Source organism: Oryzias latipes, chromosome 5, assembly GCF_002234675.1.
Source record: "Oryzias latipes chromosome 5, ASM223467v1".
NCBI classification, from domain to species: domain Eukaryota; kingdom Metazoa; phylum Chordata; class Actinopteri; order Beloniformes; family Adrianichthyidae; genus Oryzias; species Oryzias latipes.
The window spans coordinates 14,285,979-14,309,580 of record NC_019863.2 but is presented as its reverse complement, the minus strand read 5'-3'; the positions used below and the strand labels follow the sequence as shown (position 1 = coordinate 14,309,580).

The following is a 23,602-nucleotide window of genomic DNA, read 5'->3' as shown; positions in this document are numbered from 1 at the left end:
AACAAGTAAATCCTCTTGTTGTTTTACTGTAAGATCTTAAACTGCAGTACATATGCAACACGTGACCCATTTCTGACTTTAACCGTTGATTTAATCCTGAACATGTAATTTGATGCTTGTTAAAGTGAAAACTCCATCCTCATTTGTGTCATTTAACCTGTTTTATAGAAACAAACAAACAAATAATTTTTAAGGAGGTACTTAACCTACCCTGTCCCCCTCCCACCCCCTTCAAGTCCCCCTACTTGCTCCACCGCCCACTCAACCTCCAATGTCTTTGGAGTCATCCGTACCACAAAAAAGCCTAAACTGCTTTTAGCAGTCACCAAGTCTGAAGGCTAGAAAAGCATCAAGCGCACCACTGAAAGGATCTATTACAGTGAAAAATTTAGGGGAAGGCAGAGAGCGACCAGACTGCTGTCTGAGAGGGAAGAGCACACTGAGGACGGAGCAGGTAGGTGGCCCTCAGAATGAAGGCTGGGTGAGAAAATGCACTGAACAGAGCAAAGAGCAGGAGCTGCAAAAACCCTTTTTGTCTGTTAACTACATTGAGATAAGTGCAATACATTTGCCATTACAAGAACATTAAGGGGGATGGCTATAAGCAAGGACAGAAAGGAACAGGAAAATAAAGCACAATGTTGTGCATGTTTGGATGGTAGAGACTTTTCCATTTCATCTTCACAGATCTTTAAAGCAAAAATGTTCTTTAGAGAATACAGTGGCTCAAATTAAACTGTAACTTCTCAAATTATTTATTCATAGGTATGTTTTTGCAGTTTCTCTAGATGAAGTTACACACATGACACATGTTCCATAGAGTAAAAATCTATATTGCAAGGCACACTGCTTCTCGGCTTGAATTGCATCGCTTTAAATCTGGGAGGCTGGATCATGGCAATATGGTCAGAGCAGTGAGGTTGTTGGGTAATGACTAACTTTAGATGGAGGTATCAAATCAATATGTAACCCGAGATCCAGGGACCTGCCAGAAGGTAGTGGGTAGGAGTTTGGCAGAAGATCGATTTCTTTTTTACTTTAAAGAACAAAGGTTTTGCTTGGCCTCTTTTAAAAGTGTTTAGGTAAAAATCAACTGCTGTTACCATGATAATAACATTTCATGCAAAGCATTTAAAATTAGAGAAAGCAGATTACCAGGATTACTAACCACACAATTTGGTTTGAGCAGCTTATTTATTTTTTAGGTTTTGCAACTCAGATGCATCATGACACAGGACCCTCTCACATAAGGTGAACAAAAAAGTAAATCCATGGGGCAGTTCACGTTGCACCATTAGACTCAAAACGACATTGGCAAAAAGCCCAGTTTTGTATGAGTTACAGAGTCGAAGCTGGCTTCCATCCTGTAATACTATTCTGCAGCCGGGGAAATGCAAAGCATGCAGTCAAGGACATTTGAGAAGCTACCAAATGCCATTTCCAGAGTATGTGGTCAGTGCAGGAGTTATCTGTAGTGCATGGAGGACTCTCAGAAAACGTGTCATGTTCTATTTTCTGATTTCTGTGCTTCCTCTCAGCTACTAATTATTACTTATTATTACACAAAAATCTTATGAAGTACTTTTGATTTTAATAGATTTATATTCACACAAAAAAATCTATTGTATTCATGTCTATTTAACCCTTCTGCTATCTTAGATGACCCTACCCTTACATTGACTTGTTCTCCCTACCATGACAAAGGTGGATAAAGGTGGAAAGATTTCATGTAATCCATGGACACCAGTGAAGATCATAAATCATTAAAGAAAAAAGGTTCAGCGCAGTGTCTAGTGGGTCTAGATGGTAATGGTAAAGTGCCTAGGATAGCACAAGGGCTAATACAGCATAGTAGTGTAAGAAAATTAACATTTTAAATAAGCAATCCCAACACAAAGGGGAATGTGTTACGATTTAACCTGCATTAGGTCTGGCAATTAAGAAAGCATACTATTTTATTTTGTATACTGGCATGCATGCAGTTTGTTACAGTAAACATGTGACACGATGTGACAGTATGGATTTCAAGGTCTTTTTTTTCATATGCAGTGAGAACAGTAAACAGCAAACATGCCAGTCACAATTTTTTGTATAGGGATTCAGTCATAAATTGCACAGAAATTCAAGAAAATAATTTATTTATATTTAAGAATTGTTAAGATAACAGACAAATGAAAAAAATTCATGAATAAATGGTAATTGTAATTTCATTATTTTGGTGATAAAAGAGCGTGGTATCCACAGGTTCACAGTCTTTTGTGGGATTATTCTAAATCCTTCACTGTTATTGGCACTGCAATATATCTCTCCATGTCAAGTATTTTTAGCATGTTCAACTAAAATAAGTTCTTCTTTGTGTTTAAATTGTAGTTTACAGACAAATGTGACATTAGGATACAAAATCTAATTATTTTGCCAAAAAAAAAAATACTTATCAGTTAACAGTAGATATTATTCTCAAATGTTCCATACAGACATAAGGCCAAAAATCTGAACACAATTTGCATCTGTGGTTGCAAACCTTAAGAATGTAAATACATCTACTTTTCTGGGGGGATGCTAAAGCCATGGGTTAGTATTTAACAATTTTCTCTAAAGAAATAGTGGACATAGTTTTTCTTTAAAGGTTGTAATTGTTAGAACATTTTGGGTTGTTGTTTGTCAAACAATTTCAGATAAAAAATCACATTTGCCAGGTTGCAACAGCACAAGAATTACAGTGAGGCAAAAAAGTTCCTACTCAGCCACCAATTGTGCAAGTTCTCCCACTTAAAAAGATGTGAAAGGCCTGTAATATTGATTATAGGTATACCTCAACTATGAAAAACAAAATTAGAATAAAAAAACCAGAAAATCACACTGTCTGATTTTTAAAGAATTTCCAATTTATGGTGGGAAAAAAAAATTTTGGTCCCTGACAGGTCTCACAGACCTGTAACTTTTTCTGTCAGAGCATCCTCTGTCTTCAACTCGTTACCTATATAAATGGCACCTGTGTGGCCTAGACAGTCTCCAGATCTCAATTCCATTCAAAATCTTTGGAGGCAACAGCCCCAAAACATCACTGCTCCAGAGGAGATCTGCATGGAGGATTGGGCCAAAATACCAGCAACAGTTTTTTCAAATGGTGAATTTCCCCATCATGGGATAAAGTTATCTAATCTAATCTAATCTAAAAACCTTGTGAAAATTTACAGAAAACATTTGACTGCTGTCATTGCCAACAAAGAGTAACAAATTACTGAGTTGAACTTTTGTTATTGACAAAATACTTATTTTCTACCATAATCTAAAAATAAATTCTTTAAAAATCAGACAATGTGATTTCTGGATGTATTTTTTTCTCATTTTTTCTCTTATTGTTGAGGTATACCTACGATGAAAATTACAGGCTTCCTCATTTTCTTAAATGAGGGAACTTGCACATTTGGTGACTTTTTAACCCTTGTGCTATCTTAGATGACCCCACCCTTACATTGACGTGTTCTTCCTACCATGACAAAGGTGGAAAGATTTCATGTAATCCATGGACACCAGTGAAGATCACAAATCATTGAAGAAAAAAGGTCCAGCGCACTGTTTAGTCGGTCTAGATGACCCAACTCCCAATGTTAAAGTGCCTAGGATAGCACAAGGGTTACATACTGTACCCACTGTATAACTCATATAAGTCATAAGATCCACCATCAGAAGCCTGGGCTTAATGCAGGGATTAATGAGCATGCTTAGTGCTTTAGGCATTTAACAAAATAAAATGAAAATTAAATAAATAAATAAAATTACTAACCACAGCTTTTTTATAAAAATGAACGGCACTGAACAAGAATACAGATCTACATAAAAAAATCCAAAAGCCACAAAAAAGATGCATTTTGGTCTAAATGAGCGAATGCCAACTAATCACTAATAATTTTTAAAAAAATGTATTAGTTGTTTATAAAAAGTAATTAAACCCTAATCTATCCCAATTCAGACAAAAAAAAATGAATATTGAAATGCATTTGAGGGCTTTTCATTTCTCACTAGGATTCTTTCTTTTGGGTGGTTAGGGCAGTGGAGTTGTGTTTCTACTTTATGCTTCATCCAGTTTCACCCTATAATGCTTCAGCAGGATTTTCTTTAATTAATGTCTGTAAAAGACTTCTGAGACAGTGCTTCAAATCATGTTTAGCCCTTGTGCTATCTTAGATGACCCCACTCTTACATTGACGTGTTCTCCCTACCATGACAAAGGTGGATAAAGGTGGAAAGATTTCATGTAATCCATGGACACCAGTGAAGATCACAAATCATTGATGTAAAAAGGTTTAGCGCACTGTCTAGTCGGTCTAGATGACCCAACTCCCAATGTTAAAGTGCCTAGGATAGCACAAGGGTTACGTCAACAGCTTCTGCATGTTAAATCGGCTGCTGCCTCTCACTGGCTGGATAGAATAACTGCACCTGTGATGTAACTAAAAATACCACCTAAGAGATCCAGGCCAAATAAAACCACTTGTTGATGTCCATAAACCCCTTTGAGTATCATGTGCTTGTTTTAAATAAGACTTTAATTTAAAGGCCATCAACCTGAAACGTGTCTTACTTCCCTGCGCAGAGGCTTCTGAAGCTCAAGAGTAATCCAAGATGTGGAAGAAGACAAAGGTGGCTGACCAGACTGCCACTGGGCAGGCGGGTAAGTCCCGCAATCAATCTTCGGGTGATGTTTGAGCTGTTTCCACCTCACTTTCCCTACCCTCATCAATGATGTTGGGTTAGTTTAAACCACATCACATTTTTTGGAAGATTGCATCTAAGAAACACAAACCTGCAAGATAAGGAGATCACTGGCAAGATAAGGAGATCACTGGCAAGACTTATATCAAGAGGACTGCGTTGTGTCAAGAAATGGATTGTGAACATTTGGAGCCAAAGGCATATACATATGCTAAATCAAGTTTCAAATGGACATTTCTGATAAAAATACAGAAGAATAGCAATTCATTAACAAGAAGTAGCACGAAAAAATGTGGAATTTTCAAATCCCTGCACTTCAGCAAGGATGTCAGAAAACCTTGACGGCAAAGTCGTTTTCTTCTGTCTGGACAAAACAGTCAATACTGTTGGTGAATACATATTTTCCAACACAGAAAAGAGGCTTTTACAAAACCACTCTGATTTGAATGCGGCCACTGAAGTCTCTCCATGCCAAGGACAGAAACCATGAAGAGGAGGGCCACCGCTTATGTCTGTCATATCAGAAGCCAGAAAATGGGATGCAGATAATTCACTGAACAAAGCCACGTTGGGAAACAAAATCTAAATGCAAGAATTCCCCAAAGTTCTCCAACATACACCCTACATCAAAAAATCAATGCAACACACACTTGTGCTGTCACAAGTTAGATGCCATTGTTTGGCTCAAGATAAATTCAAGGCTTGTTTAAACTTGATTTAAAAAAATTATTTTTTTAAGTATCTCAAGCACCCCACAGGATCATCCTGAGATGTCTGCCATGAGAAAACGCGTAAGCAAGTTTTGTGTTGAGTCTAATTGTGGGTTGCACAGCACAATCGCCTTCATGCTGTTGCAACACCACAATGTCATGTGTGTCTCTAACAATCTCGTCAAAACGTCTTTTTATTGTGTGACGTCTGAATATTTCAAGTCTGTCTGTCTCTGTACATCCCATTTCTGGGACATACTGTACATTGTAGTCTTGTGTGTTTATTAAGTGTTGATGATCCTGTCGAAGTTCCAGCCTGCCATGGTGCTTTTGTCAGGATTAATATCTCCCTGTCCTTTGCCCTCTCCGGCTGTCACGTTACGTGTTAATTCAGCGGTTCTGATGGAGCTCACCCTGACAACAAAGGTATGCGAGCTTCAAAAAGTCGATTCACGCTGTATACATGCATGAATCCCTGTTGAGTTGAGTGGGGTGCATGTGATATATGTTTTATTTTTCATTGACCTGTGAAAGTTGCCATCCAGTCATGGATGATGAAACTTTCAATGTCACAATGGAAGCATTTAATTGTGACACTTTTTTTTCAACCTTACTGTGTAAACAACACCAATTATATTGAAAAGGATCTGAAGGTAATTACACCTCTTTTCATTTAAAGAGACAATGCCACAAAAAAAAAGAAAACGTTTTTTCATATTAACCGTTTATAAAATCTTCTTACTTAAAATAAAGGAACTTGCACTGAAGTTTGTACAGTCATTTATCGAAGTGCTTTAATTTTTTTCAAAAAACAATACAGGCTTGATAAGTTATTGTTAAGAAAAGAAAGGAGAGAGAAAGTCAGTGTGTCAAAGAAATTTCTAAACTCAAAAATGAGGAGTAAAAAACATAAATTAGATATATATAAATTAAATCAGAATTTCCACAAGTAATAGTTGACAGTACCTTTAGGGCAGAAAACAAATGTCATACAGCTACATATAAAAGGCCCATTCACCTCATAAGGGAAAGAAACATCAAACAGAACTAAATAATCAGAATTGTCATAATCCATTCCATAAAGTCTAGATCAATATAGACCAGGTCTAGTTTATTCCAATAGGTCAAAAGTGAAACAATTATTTTTTAAAGTAGGCTTTTCAAGTGACAAAGAAGTTTAGGTGTGATCCTCATCCTGCCAACTGAACGGAGTGGAGAGGAAAACTCCCTTTGAATAATAGTTTACAAAGAAACTTCAAGTGAACCGAAATGGACATTAAATGATGTGATGGTGTGATTAACAAAACAATGCTGGTTATGTGGATGAAACTGCAGCACTGCATTTTTGAGGTCATGACCTTAAGGCCCGTACACACCAGGACGAATATTCGCCAGGCGTTATTCGCCAGTGTTTTTCGCCACGTTTTTTGTGTTCACACCCAGGCGATTTTCGCTGACGATGAGCCGAGCGAACGTGCAATTTCATTCCCTGACATTAGATGGCGCTTAATGTAAACAGAAATACTCCTGTACACAAGGTGGCGCTGCGCAACTTTACGCTTCTTAAAGTCGCTTTTCACTCAGAAGAAGAGAGCAAGTATTTACGCACTTGTCAGAATCATACAAAGAAAACATGAATATTTCAAGCACCAGTTGCTCCAACTGGTGCTTGGTTCGGGGATATTTTAGAATGTCCGTCATTATTTCTTCGCGGCAGTGTAGACGCTACTTGACGTCTATCTTCTTCGCTGGTATGTGTGCTCAGCAAGGCAGTTTTGTGTTTGAGCGCCCCCAAGTTGTGTTTTACTGTAACTTCAGAAGCTCCAGACACGTGTGCAAAAGCGGCATTCTCATTGGTCGAATAAAATAAAAAAAAACGAACCCGAGGCGTTTTATTTTTTGACGCTTTGACGAGTGGCGTTTATTCGCGTCGGTGTGCACACTCACATTGGTGCCCTTTGTTTAGTCACGAGGCGTTAAACGTGGGCGAAAATCGCCGGCGAAATTCGTCCCGGTGTGAACGGGCCTTTAAACTGTAACCCTCAAATGATCAAAGTTGGGAAAAAGGAATAATCTCATCTGAACTTTGTGAAAGAAAAACAAAACACCCCGAAAGCACTGATAGCTTGTAAATGATTTAAAAAACATGCAGAATTCCAAATATTGTAGAATATGAGATATAAAAGAAAAAAAAATCATGCAAACCCAAAATGAAGCAGTGAAAAAGTCATTATGAAAACACTTTTACTAGAAAACTTTAAAGACATCTCCAACAAACAGAAAGACCTGCAGTCTTTAAATTCCTATAGCTAATGACCAAAGACTAAACCTTCTGCTGTTCAGTGATAGCAGGTTGACACATCTTACAGCTATACTCTTCCCTTCAGAGGTTTTTCTGCAAACAGCCCATGTGCATTTAAATAGGATTTCAATAAATATGTTTTTTTCTGTTTGATCACTCCTACACACACAGGATGTGAAAATAACCCCACATTGGTAAGTCTTTTTAATCTTTCAGAGTTTCTACCAGTTTAATATTGAATTTTGCCAGATCTATAGACTGAACAAATTAAAATATGTATTTCATTAGATTGAACAGATTTAGAAAAACAATCATATTCTCACACTGATCTGATTATTTCAATGCTGGAAAGCAGAAGTCAAGAACTTTTTTTCTTACAGAGTTTAGGACTGTAAGCATAAGGTCATCACCTTATGCATGTTCTGCTCTAAATGACTAAAATAAAATAAAAATTTATTCGTACTTGCATTTATTTCCTTGCTAGCAATAAAAATAAGAGCAGAAAGAGCAGGATTACCCTTCTCGTCATCATTCAAGGATTCTGCTATCAAGATTGCTAGGGGTCAGTTCCTACTCTCCTAAGGGTTTCATGGTGCTGCTCTTCAAATATTTACATGCAAACTACATGCACAGCAAGGCATTGTGAAAATTATTTAAAGGTTACTTTAAAAAAATAATCATTTATACATTATACATTATAAAGTTACATTTATAAGTGTAAGATAACTTTAAAAAAAAGGTTAGTTTATATGTAACTTCCCATACAAATGTTATATTATTAGCAAATGTTAATTTAGGTAAACACAATGTTTAAGGAGAAACACTGAATATGCACGATAATCCCTTTTGTTTACTGTGTTTGAAGATTATGTGAATACGATGACCGAGGGAGAGAGCCTATCAGGATTAAATGCAACCAAATCCAAGTACTCTGCGAGTCCATGAGGCATAGTTATTCATAAAAACAGCTTCTGGTTTTACCCAATTGGGTGAATAAATTTGTTTTCTCTCAAAAGGCTTCTGACTGTCCTGTGGCTGTTTCCTCACAGAAATTATTTTTCAATTTATGCATACTCTGTGTTTACCATGTGCTCAGGGTGCAGGGTCAGGGCGAAGCAAATGCACAAGAAGAGCAGAGTAGGTGGAAATGTAAATGTATTGACAAAAGCTTGTGGTTCTTGCAATAAAAAAAATACAGAAAGGTCTAAGATTTTTTTGCAAACACTAAGAGAAAGGTCAACAAACCATTTTCAGAGTCATAGCTCTAACAAAGCGAGAATTTGATTAGGCATAGCAAACTTTGCAGATGCTTTCTCCACAAAACTTTCTCTAAAAAACTATATATATATATATATATATATATATATATATATATATATATATATATATATATATATATATATATTTATATTAAAGTCGATGATTTTGGTATACATTTTTTTGTCTTCATTTTTTCCAGGTAAAGAAAATAAATTAAGATCTTTCGTGCATAAATGTATAAACTCAACTGGATGAGTGACTCTCAACCTGCGTGTTTGGCTTCTTTGATATCTGTTTTATTTTAATTTTTTATTTGATGAGAGAGTTTATGTATTTTTTCTGCTTGAGTGACAGAGTATTTGAAAATACCATTTTAATGACACACAAGCGTATCCAAAAAGTAGGCCTAATGTACATTTAATGTGTAATATTTTGGGTTAGATTTATTAACTAAAAGACCTAACCAAAACAATGAATTTATTATTTTGTTCAAACTGTTACTTTTTTTCCTTAAAGCTAAAGAGTCACAATAGACGGATAAAAGAGCCGCATGTGGCTCCAGAGCCTCAGGTTTCAGACCTCTGTTGAAAAAAAAAGGGTTAAGTATTGGAGAACTGCATTAGAATATTGGGGAAAACATTAATTTAGTCCTAACTTTTTATTTTTTATGATTTATGATCTTTACTTAAATGAAAAAGAGGTTCAAATGGTCACTTGAAATGAATCATTTTGCAGACTCTACATTATCTTTGTAAACACTGATCTTAAGTTGGTCTGTATAATCAGGTTGTCTCATTATAAACATTTTTCTTTTAATTATTTAAGGAATAAAGAAGAAGTCAAAGGTGCCTGGTGTTATGATAACCCAATTTTTGGAAGAACTTCCAGAAGGAAAGACAACTCCAGATTTTACTCGGAAACCCATTGCTCTCACCATTCAAGAGGGTAAGTTTTTATCTGTCTAACTCATAGACTCAGGGCTACCAACGACCATCAACATACATGAAAAATAAAATAAAATGTGAAAGCTTTTAAAAAGAAACTGCTTTGCTTCATTTTTTTCATGCTTTTATGGCACACAACCCAATTTTCTTGGAACACTTGGGGTATTACCGATAGAAGCAACAGTTACATATAGCAATAACTTGTTTTTTATTGTTTTGCCAACAGGTAAACATGCATTCTTTAAAGCCATTGTGGTGGGTGATCCACAACCCATTGTGACATGGGAAAGAGCAAACGGAGAACTACTCTTTCACCCCAATGTGTGCTTTCAGAGGTATGATGAGGCAGCTCAAGAACATTACCTTGAGGTACGCTTTACTGCATCACTAAGAATTCATGATCTGTAATGACAACATAAGTTGTTTCTTAAGTCATTGCAACAACTCTTTGTTTTAGTTCCCAAAAGTGGCACCAGAAGATGCTGACACGTACAAGTGCTACGCTACAAATGAATACGGGAGAGCTGTCTGCACTGCTGTTCTTAATGTTATTGAGGGTAACCACTATCATTTTAAATTTTCATCGTGGGAAATCTGTTTTTATTATTTTAATGAACATATGTTTTATTGTTATTATTATTGTTGTTTTTTTACAGTTGGATTCTCAATGACCAAACAACTTCAAAAAGCAAAAATGGAAGGTGGGGTTTTAAAAGACAGTTTAAAAAAAACTTTGTTGTAACATTAACTTAAGTTATTCATAAATTTACTGTCTGTATGTTTTAAACAAGATGTGAAATTACTAGCATAGTGGGCTTGTGGCAGTGTCTGCCCTGAAACTGGAAGGTTGTGAGTTCAAATCCAAAGCTGAGTCGTATCACAGACTCTAAAACAGGACCCAATGCCTCACTGCTTGACAGTCAGCATTAAAGGGTTGGATTGGGGGGGGGGGGGGGGGGGTAAACCACCAAATGGTTCCCAGGGAATGGGTCAATTAAGATTTTTCCCATTAAAATAATTAAGGAAATTTTTTAAAACTCAAAATCAATGTCGTCCTTTTACATAGATTTTTTTTCTTTTACAAAACATGTTCACTATTAAAAAACAAGTCATTGAGTCTCAATTTGTTTTGCTGTGCTCTGCAGATGTTTCTGAAATCAAGAAGAAGCTAAAAGCACGGTAAGTAAACTCTTACTTCCAATGTTAAACTTCTCACAAGATTATTAGTGTTTGACAGAAGATATGCATAACTCTCCCCTCTCCAGGAAGACAGATGGTTCACGAGAGGACAAGCCTATGGAGACAGAGGAGAAGGTTTGGGAAATTCTGCTCAGTGCTGACAAGAAGGACTATGAGCGCATCTGTTGCGAGTTTGGCATCACGGACTTCAGAGGCATGCTGAAGAAACTGACGGAAATGAAAAAAGAACGAGAAGAGGAAATAGCTCAGGTACATCAGTCAGTGCTTTCAATGAAAGAAAGGAAACTCATTATCTATTTAAATTGTCTAACTACCCACAGTCCTATGAGGTTTAGTTGTTTTAGTTAAGTTGTCAGTTAGGTTTAGATTTAAAACATGTCGGATCAAAAAAATATTGGATAAATTTATACATATATACGTATTTATTTATTTATAAACACATATATATTGTTTTACTTGCTTTTGTCTTCTACCACAGTTTATCTCACACATTGGGACACTAAAACCTGTTGAGGTCAAAGATGATGACTGTGCAACAATTGAATTGGATATGGACCTTGTGGATTCCGGCAGCAAAATTTACTTGTACAAGGTGGAGTAAAGACAACTTTGTTTTTTCTGTTTTCTTGAGGTTTGGCTCTCACTTTTCCAGAGCTCACTGAAATAGTTTCATACCCCCCAAACATTACAGGATGGTGTAATGGTTCCAGTCACCAGAGAGGAGAGTGATGGGAAGAAGCATAATTTGAAACAAGTTGGCAATAAATATATTTTCACCATCAAAAATCTGGGTAAAGATGATGCTGGACTTTACTCTGTCGATGTTGGTGGAGTAAACGTGTTTTCCACTGAATTTAAAGGTATGTTTCCATAACTATGAGTGATGCTTTCTACATCTCATCTGTTGTTACAGAGGATTATTCAGCATTTCTTTAGATACAAAGATAAAAAACTATATTTTTATGAATATAGACATGCATATTTCGCTTAAACATAATTGTAGTAAAAATAAAAGTACATAGCATAATAGAGTACCTTCCCTCTTTACGTCATAAAACTAGAAAGAGCTGTGGATCCTGGGTTTACTGCTGCTTAACATACAATATATTTGGCAGCTCCAGTGGATGCAGGTAACCCTTGTGCTATCCTAGGCACTTTAACATTAGGAGTTGGGTCATCTAGACCCACTAGACAGTGCTCTGAACCTTTTTTCTTCAATGATTTGCGATCTTCACTGGTGTCCATGGATTACATGAAATCTTTCAACCTTTATCCACCTTTGTCATGGTAGGGAGAACACGTCAATGTAAGGGTGGGGTCATCTAAGATAGCACAAGGGATAAACTGAGACATAAAATTGAAGACACCTATGTATATAATACTTATTATTGAATCCTCAGGAGCATTAACATATAAAACATAATGAAAAAGAAACACTTTCACTGTCATACTGTGTTGAAAAACATTAATAAAAATAACAATATCAAATAACTATAACTTAACCTTAGGTGACTCTGCAGTACAAGCTTAAAGAGGAAAGATTTTGAAATTAAATAAATTCCCTTTTTTGTTCACAAAATAGGAACATTAAAAATGATCGGACCTATTTTATCAGTCAGCAAAAAATGCATATTTTCCATTTTGGTAACACAAAATGCTTTAAATCATGATAAATAATAAGACGAGCAAACAAATTTAAAAATAGAGTTACCCCCTTCCACCAGAACCAAACACAACCCCTTGTCACACCTCCCACCCCTTTAACCTATAAAGACAGACATTGGTCAATAAAATGTCTTTTGTACAATCATTAATTTTAAAAAGAAGAAGAAGAGGAAAGATGTAATGTTAAAAGTGCATTGGTCATTGTATTCACACTGGCTGTTCAGCTTCGTATTTTTTTCCTCTATCATGAACCCATTTATAAAATTATTCTCATCCCTCTTGCCAAATATATATTTAGCTAAACCTACCAGAACATTTGAACACAATGAGAAATGATTGTCATTTGTGACCCAGAGCAAAATTGTAATTAAAAAAAGTGAACAGAACTGATAAAAGACATTTAATGTTTTTTTTTTTCTTTATGTCTTTTCTTAAACCCCTACAGTGCCTGAAGTTGACTTTGCAGTCAAAATACAAGAGGTCAAGGCAGAAGAAAGAGAAGATGCCCTTTTTCAATGTGTTTTGACTTCACCAATGAATGAGATTAAATGGTACGGCAAAAGTGCTCTGCTTTCAAACAGCGAGAAACATGAAATTATTGCATCTGAAGATAAACTCATCCACAAGTTGATTGTGCGAGACTGTCTGCCTTTGGATGCTGGTATCTATGCAGCTGTGGCTGGAATCAAGTCCTGCAATGCCTGGCTTATAGTTGAAGGTAGGACACTTGTATAGCATAAAGTTGATCATGAACTTAATTTCAGCCCAAGTTGCAGGTATTTATCATGTCATTAAATGAGGATAAAAACCCAGACCAATGCCAAATGCATTTGATTGTAATTTATTTTACAGCAGACAAAGATCCTGCTAAAAAATCTAAGAAATCAGCTCGCAAAACTACTATGGCTGGTGCTGGCAATGATGAAGAGCTGTTGAGAATTGCTAAAGAACAACAAGAAAGATATCAGCAAGAACTGACGGAGAAGATGGACATTGCCAAAAAAACTCAAGCAGCAAGAGAAGCTTTAGAAGCAGCTGCTCAAGCGGAGGAAGAGGCAGCTAAAAAAGCCCACGCTGAAGCCAAAGCCGCAGCCAAGGCCGCTGCAAAGGCAAAGAGAGCAGCAGCTGGCAAGGATGGTGCTGTAAGAAAATCAAAGAAAAAAGGAGCCGATGCTGGGACAGCCTCAGGTTCTGGTAATGAAGCTCAGGCAGGTGCTCTTGGAGTTGGTGCTGGTAAAAATGCAGCTCCTGGTGTTGGTGCTGCAGGTAGTGCTGAGGGAGCACGTGGTTCAGGTGTAGCAGGAAGCACAGACGCAGCAGGGACTCCCGGAGGAACAGGGGGCCCAGGACTAGCAGGGAGTGCAGGAGTGGTAGGAACCACAGGAGCAGCAGAAAGTTCAGCTGGTACAGCAGGGGCAGGGGGAGCAGGAATGTCAATTGGTTCTGGAGGTGCAGGATTAGGCAATGGTGCTGCTGGTGCAGGAGGTGAGGGTTTAGAAGAGGATTTTGAAGAAGATGAGGATTATGATTCATTTGAGGATTCAGATGAAGACATGGATGCAAAGGGCACTGAAAAAGGAGAAGAAACAGTAGATGGTTCAGGTGCAGGAGAAGCAGGGGAAGGAGGTAAGGGAGGAGAAGAAAGAGAAACAGAAGGAAAACGCAAGAAACGCGTGAGAGCTGGTCCACTTGTTCCAGATACAGTAATAGGTAAGATGTTTTTTGTTTATTCTGCATGTTCCTAACTGTAAAAATGGTTTTGCAATTTCGTCTTAACACACGAAATAATCAAAAATTACATGGCTACTTCTACATAAATTTGCCGTTTTATTTCCTGTGTTGCAAAAGAGTTTTTCAGTAGCAAAGAAAATCTTAGTTTGAGGAAAAATATCTAAGTGACAATAGAATTTTCTTTAAAAAAATAAATATTGGCAAGACCATTTTTCTGGGCAGATTTTTTTCTCATATTTATAGAAAATCTGCCTGCACCTGTCTGGTGTAAGCATTTCTGAATTCTTTCTATGGGTCTATTTTTGCATTGCATGACTAGAAAATGTTAAAGCTCACATGCTTAGCCAAATGTCCAAATTATTGCATAAAATAAAAATCTTTCAACAAAAATAAGGATTTACAAACATTTTGAGTCTTTCCTTCAACATGATGCATATACTTACCAAATTGCACCAAAGACTTGGTTTTCAAAGCTTCACTATGGTATGGAGTACCACATCAGCTGTACTATACTTACCTTAGCAGCTGTCATAAACAAAATATAAAAATAAGAAAAGAAAAAACTTGATTCTAATTATTTTACTTAATCACAGAAGATATTTATGTTTTGTGAATATTGTGTTTTGCCATACAGACTTGTTTGACTGGTTGTTAATCCTTGTTTCTAGTCACAAATTATAGCAGTCTAAAAATTAAATGATAAAAAACAGATAAAACAAAGATTTGGATTGATTTTTTTTAACAAAAAAAAAGTGTCTTATTATTTTGATGTGCCACAATGAATCCAAACAATCATCCTATTTATCTGCATTCAGTCTTGGACTTGTTTTCAAGCATGTTTTTATGTTATTTGTTGTTCTTACCAATGTTATCATTGTTTTCAGAAATAATTCATAAGTCATAATGAAAAACACCAAATAAAAAAACACAAATAAAAGAAGTGATATTGATCTTCTAAATCTGAAATGGGAATAAGAAAAGGAGTTGGTGTTCATATAAGAGAAACAGGCACTGGACCTGCAACAGGTTTTGTTGGACCCCCTTTGAAAATGTTGGGGGTGCAGGTGGAGGTGATTCAGCAACAGCAGCTGGATGTTCAGGTTTTGCATGGAAAGGTCCGTTGATCGAGGAGACGGTTTGTGGTAAGAGGGCTTACTGCTGTATGTGAGACTAAGAAAACGTTTCCTTGTAAGCGCTTTTTTTAAACAGATTTTTTTCCGTAATCCAGTTAAGATGACACAAATGAGGTGAAAAATTATGTTCTTCTATGTGAAGTTAAATCAAATCATACTTCTAAATAACATTTTTTTTTCAATTGTATTTATTTTGCCTACAGGTTTCACATCAAGAGAAACTTTACTGTTTGTTTGAGTCCATCTTGTCTTTGTGTTGTTTGGAGGCTCCGAGTGTGTGTAATGCTTGACGTGCATCTGTGCGCCGTGTTGTGTCCGTTTTAACATCTGTGCTTGCCATTTTAAATGTCACATCAGGATGAGCTGGTGCATTGGGGAACAGGACTTAATCATGATATAGAAAAAAAGATCATGCTCTCCGTACAACAGACCATACAACATTTGCCTTCCAGAATGTGGATACATCTTTACAATAATTCAAGACGACATCAAACTTGAAGGAGACCTTGAAGAGTGACAGCACTGTAAAAGTCACATCTCTTCTTTTTTTATTTTACTAAAGAATATTTTAAAAATAAATTCTTCAAATGTTCAAAGAGTTGTCAGCATCAAGAGAGATGTATGTTTGTGCCTTGGATAGTTTCGAATAACAGTAAACATTTTTTTTAAGGAATTTTCCTCTGGATGTTCACTGACAAAAAAGGAAAACTACAATTAGTGCTGTTTCAAGGGTTGCTTTTTTAATTGCAAAGCATCAAACAATTGTATATTCCTTAATAATCTAAATAGTTATCTTATAGTTATCTGAGGGAGAAATAAATGACCACAATTTTAATGCAAGCACAAAAAAAGGCAACATTTGTCACTCTTTTAAGGTGTGGTATTTTTGCACATGACCTTGTCATTGCTACTTTCACATTCTGATTTGATCTTAATGTCCTGAACATGGACAATGACAATAACGTTGATTTATGAATATATTTATGATTTATGAATATATATATAACAGTTGAAAATCTGATCTCAGAACTACAGAGACACAATGCCGATAAAGGTGGCATCATGGTGTGTGGCTTTTGTATACAAGATGTAATGTACTCAATAAATAAATAAATACTAAACAAATGTTAACGGGTAAATTCTCAGACCCTGGAGTTCACTTTCAAGCTGGCCTGTCTGACTGTAAAGCCAATATTGGAGAAGCGGCAGAGCTAGAGTGCAAAGTGAGCAGGGAGGATTGTCCCGGGATCTGGTACAAAGATGGAGTGGAGGTGAGCTCAGAGTCTAAATGCAAATGTCAGTAATATATACCGGCTTATAAATGTAAAGAGTGGGGATGTGTTTGATTTTTCAGATTACTTCATCTGAAGGTGTGACCATTTCAAAAGACGGATGTTTCCACAGGCTGAAAATTGATAAAGTCACAGAGGAACATGCCGGAAAATATAAATTTGAAGCCGATGGACGCAAAACAGAATCGGAAATTGTTGTTGAGGGTGAACACTCTTCTTTTAAAAAATATGTTTGTTTGTGCCTTGTATAATAAGTAACTACATTGTATGTATATTTTTCCCACTGGTTTTAGATCCACCCAGGTTTGATGCAGAGGAGTTGGAAAAATTTAAAGCTACTGTAACTGTGAAGAAAGGACACAAAGCTACATTCAAAATAGCTTATGTTGGACGGGAACCTATTAAAGTGCAGTGGTACCTTGAGGGGGAAGAGCTTTCAGATGAAAGCAACATCAAGATTGAGCACTCAGAGGGGAGTAGCCAACTGCTTTTGTTGAAACTGCAACGCAAGGACAGTGGAGAAATCAAAATAAAACTGAAAAATGAGTTTGGCAGCGTGGAGGCCTGCACTGAGCTTAATGTACTGGGTATGCACAAAACCAATATTGTAGAAGAATGATTGATGCATGCTATTTAAAACACTAATTTTTAAACTAAAGCAGTGTTTTAATAATGTGCAGTGTTTTGAGAAGTTGTTCATGTGCTGTTGTTGATAGATAAACCTACACCTCCAATGGGACCTCTAGAGATTATTGAGGCCTCATCTTCTGGAATTGAATTCAAGTGGAAGCCACCAAAAGACAGCGGTGGCTGCAAGATACAAAACTACATCCTGGAACGACAGCAAATTGGCCGTAACACCTGGAAAAAAGTGGGGCCAATTGGTCCAGTTGCTTTGTACAAGGACACTGATGTGGACCACGGCAGAAGGTACTGTTATCGTATCAGAGTGGAGACAGAAATAGCAATCAGTGAACTTATGGAGACAGAGGACATTCAAGCTGGAACAAAAGGTGAGGAACTGCTATACAATGGTTTGAGCTAAAGTCTGCAAATTGGACAAATATCATCAGATATGTAAGAAATAAGACGAGAAAGTTGGTCAAATTTGATGAGTGAACACTTAGCAGGAAGCAGTGATGAGCTGGACAGATTTTCCATACATCCACTGGAACATCCCATAATGATTACATTCCAGGTTTATAGCCCAACTATTCACTGTTCATGACACTAACCTTCGCAAATGTTTACCATCAATTGTTTATACAATGCCAAAGTTTTTAACACACACATATACTGGTGATGCTCATTCAAGTTTTGAAATTTCAAATGTTTACAAAGCAATTTAGTTAGCTTATAATCATAATCAAGTTCAGACATACTTTTTTTGTGCATATAGCATACCCTGGACCTCCATCAGCACCAAAGGTTGCCAGTGCTTTTAAGGACTGCATCAACCTTACCTGGTCTCCACCTGCCGACACCGGAGGAACCAACATTCTGGGATACAACCTTGAGAAACGCAAGAAGGGTAGCAACCTCTGGGGCCCAGTCAACCCGCATAATGAGATAATCCAAGGTTTAGCAATACACTAATAATTTAGGCTTTATCTAATGAACTTTGCAGTATATGATTAACTTTATTAATGTGCTACTTTCCTGTGCAGCTAAAGGATATGCCGTTAAAGATGTGGTTGAGGGAATTGAGTATGAATTCCGTGTGGCTGCAATCAATAACTCGGGTGCGGGAGAATTCAGCACACCGTCTGAATTCATATTTGCCAGAGACCCTAAAAGTAAGCAGACATGTACCAAAACTATGACAGTTCTCACCTTCTCTGAACAATTATGGGATGTAAGAGCAAATCTGATTAATTTTGTGTTACAGAACCTCCAGGAAAAGTCACAGACTTGAAAGTGACTGATTCCACATATACCACACTGTCCCTGTCTTGGAACAAACCTAAAGACATTAAGGGGGTTGAAGATGAAGCAAAGGGATACTTTGTGGAGATTAGGCTAGCAGAAAACACAGACTGGGACAGATGCAATTCCAACGCCATAACTATGACTTCATACACAGTAAAGGGGATGAAGTCATTGGCAATGTACTGGGTGAGAGTCATTGCTACAAATGATGGAGGAGAAGGAAACCCCCAGGAACTAGACAACTATATCCTTGCCATGCCCCCTCCTGGTAAGGGAACTCACAGCAACCATGTCAATTTATATTTGCAATTTTATTTAAACAAAATTAAATAATTTTCTGAAGTTTTTATTTAGCAGTTTAATTATTTTATTTACAAGATGTCCACAGAACACACCAAGTAATGAAACCTCTAAAGATAATGTTTAATAAAGAAAAGTAGTTATGTTGTTTTGTTCCTAATTATTTGATCAAAACAAAAGTCTATTACTGTTAGGCAATGAAAAACTCACAAACACACATGCAGTTGACATCTTCATTATTGTTTTTTTTTTTTTTTAATGTAGACAATACAAAAGTGACACAAAAATCCATTTATTCATTTTCTGAATGTGCTGACTGCCTTTTAGGGTTACGTGGATTGTAGAAAAGTTTCAAGGTTCTTTAATTTATCATATGCAGAGCTTTCACTGGCACACGGAAATACATTTCAGAACAGTCCAAACAAGATCAGACAGACAATAGAAATACACACATACAGTTCAAGGTTGACTGAGCCATACCCACACTAATAATAATAATAACAATGGATTGGATTGATCTGCGCTTTTCCAGACACTCAAAGCGCTTACAGTGTGTCCATTAATCATTCACTCCTCATTCATATGTGGTGATGGAAAGCTACTGTAGTAGCCACAGCTGCCTTGGGGCAGACTGACAGAGGCGTGGCTGCCAGTTCACGCCTGCGGCCCCTCTGACCATCACCGGGATCATTATTGCACATTCACACACCAGTGGAGCCACACTGGAGACAAGGAGGGTACAGTGTCTTGCCCAAAGACACAACAACAGTTGGCTGGGGGGAGGGGATCGAACCGCCGACCCTTCAATCATTGGACGAAATGCTCAACCGCCTAAGCCAGTGCCACCCACTAGGTGGCGCGCTTTGCCTAGTGTGTGTATACATGGGTTACAAGAGAAGGGTCATTGGTGACAAAAAAAAGTTGCATTTCCACACTGCACACAACCTACCCAACTATTAAAGAGCAAAGGCAGGGTGCACCCTAAACTGGTCAACAGTCTGTTTCAGGGCCACACAATCTTACTCACTCACAGTCACGCTGAAGGACAATTTAGATTACCAAATGAGCCTATGAAGCATGTTTTTGTACCATAGGAGGAAGCCAAAATGCCTAAACCCATTTATATATATTGTATGAGGAGAAAATGCTAACTCCACATAGAAAGGTCACAGTCGGGATTCTAACCAGGGCCATCTCACTATGAGGCAAGCTAAAACACCCTAAAAAACAGTTTTTCTTCTAAATCTAAGTGACCATTTTAGTATGTATATGTGATTTTATTCCACCTTTGTGGAACGCCTCCTGTTAGATACGTATGTGTTAATAAGCTAGGTTACAGGACTTATTTCAAGGCACGTTAGCCTGAAATGACCACTTTTTAATTTCTTTTTGACTGTAAAATAGGATTATAAAGTTTTATTTGAATCCATAACAGATGTTTAGAATTATTAGAACCTAAAAATACAATTTACTTAAATAAAAAAAGAGAGTTGATTTATTCTTGTGTTACTTGTCTTTAAAAGATTACTGTTTTTATTTTATTTTTACTAATTTATTTACTGCTTTCTCCCTGCTGTTTACATAGTGAGACCACGGTTCACAGATGCAAAAGTCAAGAGTTTCATGGTGGTAAGAGCCGGAAATTCTGCTCGTTTCAATATGAACTTTGAGGTAAGAAAAAAAAATGTAACTAAATATTAGATATGTATTCATAAAAAAATAAATGAATAAATATCTAATTTACCATCTAAATATGGTCATTTTAAACATTTCATTCTTTGCAGGCTTCCCCTTGGCCAGAGGTGATCTGGCTGAAAGATGGAGCGCCAGTGTCAAAGAAAGTAACAGTCAGCAACGCTGAAGGTAACTCTCAGCTTCTAATTGCATCAGCTGAGCGCTCGGATACTGGAATTTACACCATCATTGTGAAGAACATTGTTGGACAAGAAACATTCAGCGTTGAAATTAGGGTCACTGGTAAGTCTATATAAATATTACACCTCACTGTTCACCAATTGAGAATCTGTTAAGACTGCTCGAGCATAAATAGTGATCAAAATGATGTATTTTTACTTAAGATGAGCCGAAGCCCCCAGGCCCAGTGGAGCTGGACGAAAACGTCCCAGGCACTGTGACCGTTTCATGGACCGCATCTCCAGACGAGAAGCGTGACGACCGGCTGCACTATATGGTGACCAAGCGTGATTCTGTCAAAAGGAGTTGGCACACCATCGCCGATAGAATCTTCAACAATAAATTCACAGCCTGCAACATATTGCCAGGCAGAGAATACCAATTTAGAGTATACGCCAAAAATGACATGGGCTCCTCAAAACACTCGGAGTCACAAAAGTGGCTGATTCCTGCCAAAAAAGGTATGAAAAAACATATCGCACCAAAATACAATTTATTCTGGTATGAATCCTTAAAAGCAGTAGTTTCTCAATATACTGTATAAAATATTGAATGTATCTATTGAATTTGAGAAGCTGTAAAGTTTTCCATACTGTGGATAGATTGGCAAATTGACTCAGTGTGTTTTTACTTTCTAACAGAAAAGTTTACAGTCAACATGCCAGAGTCCAAACCATGCGATCTACAGTGTGCTCCAAAATTTATCGTCCCACTGAAACAGCATACCGCTCCACAAGGATATGAATGTTACATGAGCTGTGCTGTAAAAGGAGATCCAACACCTCATGTGACATGGCTTCGGAACAGCATCAGTCTTAATACAGACACCAACTACTTCGTCTCCAACACCTGTGGCGTCTGCTCTTTACTAATATTAAAGGTTGGATCTAAGGACACTGGGGAGTACAAGGTTGTTGCAGAAAACCCTTTGGGAAGGGCAGAGTGTTCCACCAAGCTGACAGTCAGAGGTAAATCAGAGCTTGGATCTGGTTTATAGGTAGATTGGATTACAAAAGTTTCTGTCATGTAATTATCTTAAAAACCTGCAACCAATCACAGTCTTTTTTTTGTTTTTTGTTTTTCCTTTTCAGAATAAGAGAGCTGAGAGAAGAAAGCCACATCTACGTTGATAATATTTTAAAAAGCTGTTTTTAATTCAGCAAAGCCTAAAATTCATTTATAACGAGTCTTATAAATGTGTTTGATTCAAAAATTCAACAAAAATTGTGTAAATCTAAGATCATCTCACGGAATTAAAAGTTGCAAGAATCGACACTACAGTTCTACCTTTAACAACCGTAATAAACATCAGAAAACAAGGGACAAAATGTTAGTTGTTGTTTTGTTTTGTTCAATAACATTTCATTTTTTGGTCCTTTTATGTTTTAACTTTCATAAATATCTATGGACTATAAGATTAAATAAAAGATGATGGTGATTCTTGTGTAGAACAACTGCAGATACTAACCAAAAAAATCTGTGTAATAAAAAGCAGTGACAAATGTTTTTGAAGGTGTTTTGATTCATTTGCCTTGCGGCATCATTTTTTCTAGGACGTTGCTGCTCCCCAAGACGATGGGTGGCCCCATTTGACTGCTAAGCTTAAGCTCCCTCCATTTAGGTGTCAAGTTGTTTATTCATGTTGACCTTACAGCTGTAGACCTCTCTTAAGCAGATCCACTTGAAGTGAAATGGACACAAAATGAGCATGTGACTTTTGCATGAAAATCTTTTTTTCCTCAATGCATGATAGTGATATTTGATATTACAAGCCAGTGACTAAAATTATTTATTGTTCCCTTTAGTTCCATTACTGTATGTTTGAATCCTCCCATTAAGTACTACACCTTATTGTCAGATTAAGTATTACACCTTATTGTCAGATGTTTGAAAATACCGGTGGGTCTTGTGAATAGACAGCAGATACTGTGTGCAGATTTAGGGTAAAGGAAGAATATTTTTTCAACATTTTGATGTGAACTGTTTAAATGGATCTCTAACTTAAATAAAACTGTTGACGCTTAAAATGTTGACCAGTTCAAAGATTCTTGACATTGTGCATCACCAAAAATAGATACAAGATCCCTGGGTTGAGTCTTAAAGTGGAACGCAATTACCGATAACTAATGCCAGTTGTCCAACTTCATGCAGGTTTATGAGAATAATTTATGCCCAGTCCTCTTGTATTACCAGTCTGGGCATGTTTTGAGGTCTCAAACTGTATTCCGTGTTTAGCCTCACTGAGAAGGAAAGGGTCCATTGAAGTTGCACTCTGGGCAAATGGAGCAGACAACCATAACCACACTGCTCATTTTTTTCTTCTATTTTTTTTCTAAATTAAATATTCTCAGAATGAATAGTTCAGTTTTATAACCACTTCTAAGTTTGCAAATTTTATCTTACCCTTTACTTTGCTTTAATCAGAAATACAGCATTTCAGTTTTAGATTATTTAAGCACCAGTTCACATACTTTTGTCTTGGTTAAAATAAAATGTTTTGTAAATG

General features: G+C 36.9%; 1 protein-coding gene across 2 annotated transcripts; it reads left to right on the top strand.

The window, feature by feature from the left end:
• The first annotated feature begins 272 nt into the window (after positions 1-272).
• Positions 273-22,608, top strand: LOC101167360 (immunoglobulin-like and fibronectin type III domain-containing protein 1). Of its 2 annotated transcripts, none has more exons than XM_023954965.1 (24): positions 273-454; positions 4,598-4,675; positions 9,814-9,933; positions 10,159-10,301; positions 10,390-10,489; positions 10,589-10,633; positions 11,078-11,111; positions 11,198-11,381; positions 11,611-11,724; positions 11,824-11,992; positions 13,243-13,515; positions 13,650-14,507; positions 16,808-16,932; positions 17,016-17,157; positions 17,247-17,540; positions 17,670-17,966; positions 18,353-18,532; positions 18,621-18,749; positions 18,842-19,150; positions 20,768-20,853; positions 20,967-21,159; positions 21,261-21,557; positions 21,738-22,064; positions 22,188-22,608. In XM_023954965.1, exons 2-24 carry the CDS (start codon positions 4,627-4,629, stop codon positions 22,190-22,192), a joined length of 4,473 nt encoding a protein of 1,490 aa, XP_023810733.1. In that variant the 5' UTR covers positions 273-454; positions 4,598-4,626; the 3' UTR covers positions 22,193-22,608. The 2 variants fall into 2 exon arrangements, with proteins under 2 accessions (XP_023810733.1, XP_023810734.1); XM_023954966.1 differs by having other exon boundaries at positions 369-454; positions 13,653-14,507.
• Positions 22,609-23,602: the final 994 nt, after the last annotated feature.

What these genes read in the sequence shown, in the direction of transcription:
- LOC101167360 (XM_023954965.1), top strand. Translation starts at nt 4,627, where the DNA reads ATGTGGAAGAAGACAAAGGTGGCTGACCAGACTGCCACTGGGCAGGCG. An exon ending in CTCAAGAACATTACCTTGAG is followed by an intron (nt 10,302 to 10,389) that starts GTACGCTTTACT and finishes TCTTTGTTTTAG; the next exon opens with TTCCCAAAAGTGGCACCAGA. An exon ending in ATCGGAAATTGTTGTTGAGG is followed by an intron (nt 17,158 to 17,246) that starts GTGAACACTCTT and finishes CACTGGTTTTAG; the next exon opens with ATCCACCCAGGTTTGATGCA.